The 6,191-nt window shown below is 47.3% G+C and overlaps 1 protein-coding gene across 1 annotated transcript; it reads left to right on the top strand.

Moving 5' to 3' along the window:
• The first annotated feature begins 353 nt into the window (after window positions 1–353).
• Window positions 354–2,092, top strand: LOC131215387 (uncharacterized). The gene is made up of 3 exons (XM_058209775.1): window positions 354–429; window positions 1,498–1,667; window positions 1,730–2,092. Exons 1-3 carry the CDS (start codon window positions 354–356, stop codon window positions 2,090–2,092), a joined length of 609 nt encoding a protein of 202 aa, XP_058065758.1.
• Window positions 2,093–6,191: the final 4,099 nt, after the last annotated feature.

Here is a 6,191-nt window from a genome sequence, read left to right as displayed (position 1 = left end):
GGTGTTGTATTGGCTCGCGCATACCCGGGACCGCCTGGGGTTGACTTCGTCCTTTCGCTCGTATCCTTACACCCGCGTGTGACGTCACGAACGTGGGGCCAGGTGCCGGTGGAATTGGAATGCTCACCAACGCCAGTTCACCGTTCCCTTTCGGTGGCCAGTTCAGTGTTGACCGCTTCGTACGCCGGAGGGCTCGCAGTTGCCGGTGTTCCGGCAAATGAAAAACCCAACAACATCCGTGCACCGCACAGTTTAACACCTTCTGGGCCCCGCTGGATCCCAGGGCCCATTGCGCGCGTCCGCCGTTTGAGTGATGGCAAATTGCCCCCCGGGGGCACCAGGATATCAGAAGCATGGGTTGTGGACCATCGAACGGGGCCGTTCCGGTGGCAGGCGAAGGCATATCGACGATCTCGAAGCTGGTCTACCGTAAGTGATGACGCAGGGCGGCCCTGGCAAGTGTTTTTTTTGGTGATGACCCAACAATCAGTTTTCGAACGTTTAAGGCTCCGTCAATTGTTTTCAATTGATTAGTGTGACAGTGCCCGACAGTGAAGCCGTTGTGCCAAGTCTTGAAATCGAAATAGGGAAATGGTCGGTCAGTAAACAAAAACGGAATCCCGTTGAATAACAATCTAAAGGATATTAGTGCGTAATGGTTAATTAGCTGTATCTCCAGCAAAGCCAAAAAATGATTAAATTCCGTAACTTCTACCACGATGATCGTGCTTTTCAAACACGACACGGAATAAAAAACAAAATCATAGTTCCTTCGCAGGCTTTGCCGTTCCGTTGGATCTATGTGACTTTCATAGGAACGGTAATTTGTGACGGTCATTAGGTAAATTTGTGTATAAATAACTTTAAATAAGATTAGAATAAAAGTTAGTTCGAATATTTCTAGCCTGACTAGGCTAGGGTGGCTAATTCATACATTGCTGAATTCGGAGGACCAATTGGTCTTTGAAAATGATGTTACTAGAAACGTTGCGGTCAAGGACTCGGTCCCGGCTAAGGTACACCGGTCGAAAGGAAGGAAGTTAATTATGATGATTAATATGCCTTTGCTATCGAACAGAGCCGCTTCCAACAACGGAATCGGATATAATTTATATTGTTTCTGATGCTTTTACATTGAAGCAGCATCAAGTGAGTATTCAAAAGAACGTATTCGATGCCCATTAGTGCCGAAACACAGCCAAAGAATCCTTTTACGAAATGATTCCAAGTATGTTTGAATGGGCCGTTCCAAATGTTACCAATAACATGGACATTGCGTGCTGTGCTCCATTTCAGTTCAAAGTCCTCCGGCGTTTCGAGGACCTTTTATGCTTTGGGTTTAACGTTATTTTCCTCACCTGACAGCGTTAAACTTGGTCGTGGTTATTGGATATAGCGCGGATCCTTCTCAGCATTCCGAAAATATATCGCGGACGTGTGGGGTGTAACCAGCACTCTGTAATTGACTGTAGCGCTTAACCGGTGATCGTTTTACAGCGCGTCCGGAGGCGTTTGAGGTTCCCATCGGCGACCCAGCCAATCCTGACAGCGTCATCAAGAAGCACCCACCGAAACGGTTGAAGCGACTCGAGGAACAGTCCAGCAGCACCAACAGCCTCGAGGAGCTGGAAGAAAAACTGGCCACGGCCGAAATCAGGAGGCAGCAGGTACATCCAGGTTGCTCGACCCTAGCACAACTCACCCGAACACCTCCACATTTTCGTTTTAGTTCCTGGCCAACCGCTCCCAGAAAACCACCTTCGATAAGGATGCGACCGACAACGATGCCAGTACGATTCCGGACGAAGGCGACGACGATCGGTCCGGTGACGAAAGGGAGGGAGGTTTCGATCGAGACGCTGACGCTGATTCCGGTGTGGACGGGAGCGCCCCACAGGACATCCCGGGGGGCGCTAGAAGCAACCGCCAGCGCCATCGCCGTCGCCGGTCGGACGAGATGGATCCGGACGAGGAGCGAGCTCGGCTCGAGCAGGTGGACCAGCAGCGGCGCGGCTCCGATCTGAGCGTAGGCCATCTGGCGAGCATGAAAATGAAAATGAAACGATTCCGCAAGAAACCGCATCAACAGTAGTAGCATCAACAGTAGGGAACACGGGTTGGAGTGCTTTTTTAATAAACATACATTTATTTATTCTTCAGTTTGTTGATTTTTTAATATAGTTTTTTTTATTTGTTTGTTTGCCGGTTTTGCAGCCTGCACCCCTTCGCTTGCTCAGTGTTCTTTCCGTTCGGGTCGCTGCTTGTTTCTGTTTCTGTTGTGAGTCCTCCTTCTCGGTCCTTCTCGTGTCTTGTGCTCGGTCTGTTGATCTTTTCCATCTCCTCCGGATGCGTTTTCAACAATCACCAATTTCGGGTACTCAATTCACCCACCGGCTGTAGTGTAGTGGTTCCGAATCGGTCCAGCGGGAGTTCCGTTTTGCATTGATGTCCCTCGAAACTGGCCCAACAGCGAGGTCAGCTGCGACGTTTCACTGTTTTCCGTTTCCAGCCTCCCAGCCTTCTGTAGCTTGTTTAGTTCTCCCTTTCTGGTTTTGTGTTCAGGTTTTCTGCCACCTAGTTTCTCATTCTTACGCTACTTTATCGGTTTACTTTATGTTAAATATACTTTTTGGCATACCCGTATAATACTTTTTTTTTCATTATAAAATAAACACCTTTTTAAATCTAGATTTTTGCCCATTTTTGCTTTCTTGCTTGAGTGTTTTTACGGCTCGAGTCGGCTCTCACTTAAATATTTCGCTCCCTGTTGCCCATTTCCATTTAGTCGTCGCCCTGTTGTTTGCGCTTTTCCATGCTCAGTTCTTCGCACCTTTGCCTGTCCCAAAATGGCATGGCCAGCGGGTGTCGCAATTCTTTCCGTGCCGTTGTCTGTTCGGTCATCGTTCGATAACCGTTGTTCGGTGTTGTATCTCACTCAGCAAATTGGCCATTCTCGTTCTATTGTTCTCTTCCTCGCTCTACCTCGGTTCGTTACAATCCCCAGCGGCAAGGTTGTGCGGTAGAGTTTGAATATTGTTTACCGTAGTCTGTCGTGGCGTACAAAGTGTGCTCACAATTTGTGTTGATACAAAAAGAACTCAACCGTGTGGTGATGACTGGTTCCATTGGTTTCCTCTCTCTCTCTATCTCGGTGATGTTCGGTGTGGGGTCTCTATCCGTCTCTAGCTCGTGCTACATGAATTCGGCGGTTCAGTATCGTTATCATTTTGTTTTCGTACTTTGTGGTAGTGTCGCTTTAGTCACTTTTACTTCTCTATCCGGTTTGATCCACTATGTTCTACTATCGCTACCCCCATGTCGTCCGCTAATCGTAACCTGTGCTTTCATACGTTACTTCTTCGACATTTATACTATTCGGTTCGGTTCGGTAATAATAGTCAAACACGATCCTGCCGGTTCGCGTTTGCCCGGAATGGACCCGGGAAGCTGTGGGAATCAGCACGGTGCTTGACTGGACTGGTGATGGTTCACCAGTTCGTGGCCCGCATTGGGGATTTCTTAAACATTAAATTAATTATTACTCTCAAATACACACCCTGCAGTTTGTACTGTGCAACAAATCCTTTCAACCAACGAAATCAACGCATTCTGCCCCGGATTTTTCCCTCCGGGGCGTCGAGTGTTTCGAAGAAAACAGGGAACCCGACCCGACGGCCCTGCTTTAATATGAAAATATCTAACCATTTTTCTAACCAACCAAAACCAGTTGCCGCCCGGGCTGGTGGGTCGTGTGGTTCGCAATTCACGTGGCTTAACGAATCGTAAGGGTTACGCGTAAAAAACTCCAATCCAATACAGACCCTATGAAACCTATTGGTTTAATTAACAACAATACACACATTGCTAACACGTTGCTTGCTTGCTTGTTATCCCTGCTATGTTGTTTGGCTTTGTCGGCCCCGGCTCGAGTCGGCCACGGGACATGGCGGAAGTTTGCATCTTCTCCATCTCAATTCACCTGCTTGGTGCTTCTTGGGAGGGAAATGAACCGTGTTTTTATTTCGTTAAAAGTAAGGAGAAGAGTATTCGAAAGCTTTGCAAGAGTGTAAGACTGTGTTGCTATAAATGCTTTTGTAACGCCCAGATGCCCAATGTCACGCAATTCCTTACGGCAGGAACCTTTCTGAACCGTACGTCCCTAGAGCGGGCCTTCCAGTTTAGGCCTAGTTCGTTTAATCCAAAAATATCCCTCCCAAACCGAGGAGTAAAATTCCCCTCGGGAAAACAGGAGTTGGTGGTGGTGCTGGTAGTGCCACAATGAAACACAACAACTCATATGCTCACTGTTCTATCACCACTGAACCTATTTCGCTGGGTGCCTTAAATGCTAAGTTTGATTTAGTTGCCATTCGGGTTGTAGGTGCCTGTCCCTGTTGAAGCTTCAGATCCTTTCCGCCGTCACGTTACACTACTTGATAACCCAGACGTTTGTTAATAAAAGTTAGTAAACAACTAAAAACCACGAGCTATTGCTGCTGCTTAATTTGGGAGACAGGACTTGCCTATAACCGGATCCGAACCCCAACGATCCTCGTTTCTGTGCTGATTGTGATTGTGACTTGAAGCGAAATGCCCTCCCACGGGGCGTTCGGTAAATTCAGGCCTTGGTATCGGGTTTTTCTCATTTAACACTTTTCATGGTGCCTGTTACGAATATGCGATTGGATTCATTTGATTCGATTATGCATTATGCTATGATTTTCTTACTGTCGCCGATCGACTATCGACTACTTTTGGCACAACTTCCTTTGCTCCGTTGGGTAGAGCGTGGCCAATACGGGGAGAATAAACGTTTTAGTACAAAAACAACCTCGGCGACAGTGTGCGGTTGGTCCAAGAGCTGCTCCAAGAACCAGGTAAATATATTGGCGGAGACTCCCAGCGGTCTTGGTTGTTCGGTCGATCATCCGGCGGTTCGCTTAAGTCTAGAACACTGATAAAATACACACATAAATACCCACTCACAGACACGCATGCTTATACTTTACACATATACATAGTAAGCTCCCAAATACTACCCACTAGCAGACTGTGCCATTCTCCCACCCGGGGGTTGTGTTCTTCACCAAAAGGATACAACTCAACAGAAGTCGGGATCGTGTATTGAACTACTGCTAGAGCGGGTTTACACACAGAGACACACAGTGACGGGTTGGGGAATCAGTGAATACTTGATTCTCCGCTAGTTAGCTACCGACATTTACAATGTAGCTTAGGTTTTCTCTGTCTAATTACCATTTCGATTTCTACTTAAGTTTGAGCCTATATGAGCTTTGCGTCACCGACGATGACGATGGGTGGCGATGAGAGGCGATCACTTGGCCGCTGCCGACTATCGACTTAAAATAAGTTTCCCGGCATCCCCGGCACCGGCAATCTCGGAACGTGTACTGTCGGCCGCTCCGAGGCCCCTTTAGCCCTCAGCCCTGCTTCGCATTGTTTGCTAGTCCAGCTACTTACATTATATTTATTTATTGTCTGCAGAATAATGTTTCCTCGTGCCCTTTTCGTTTGTTTTCTGCTTCGCCTCTGCACGGCCTGAGATTCCGATCGGCAACTAAAGAACATCGAGAATTTCGGCGCGGCGTTCGTGTTGACGTTACGAAGCGTTACACGCTACGTTTTGCGTGCAATCCGATGGTAGTATGCAAGTTGGCGGCGTGCGGGATTGTGTGGAGCAAGCTATAATTATAGCACGATGCTATAAAAAGTATCGGTTTGGAAGGTTTCAAATTTGCAAATTCAATACAAAATCTGAAAACCTTTCAAAACAGTAAACCAAAAAACCTGAACCTATCGGTCTGTGTGCACCTTTCTGCCATCATCGTCTTCTGCTACTCATCTTTCAATTACACATAATATATTGGTACATTTCGATTCATCTTAATCCGTATGACTAGTCCTTGGCATTCGCCCGACGCGGCGACGCGGAAGCAACGCACCACATTCGCCATTCACCGGGGCTGCCGAAGGACAGAGGGCAGCGCGAGACTGCCGTGTCCTTTCCCTAACCGTGAGCAATTCTTCATTTGTGTGTGTTGGTTACGTTGGTTTTTTGTTTTCTATTTGCAAAATTAGGTGACCAATCGTCGCTTATGTTCAAATGCCTATACACATCCTGGAGTGGAGTAATGTTGCTTCCTATACACGAATGAGTCGATACGAGGTTG

This window comes from Anopheles bellator, chromosome 1 (assembly GCF_943735745.2).
Source record: "Anopheles bellator chromosome 1, idAnoBellAS_SP24_06.2, whole genome shotgun sequence".
NCBI classification, from domain to species: domain Eukaryota; kingdom Metazoa; phylum Arthropoda; class Insecta; order Diptera; family Culicidae; genus Anopheles; species Anopheles bellator.
The sequence above is the reverse complement of the archived record's forward strand: the minus strand, read 5'-3'. Positions and strand labels throughout refer to the sequence as shown.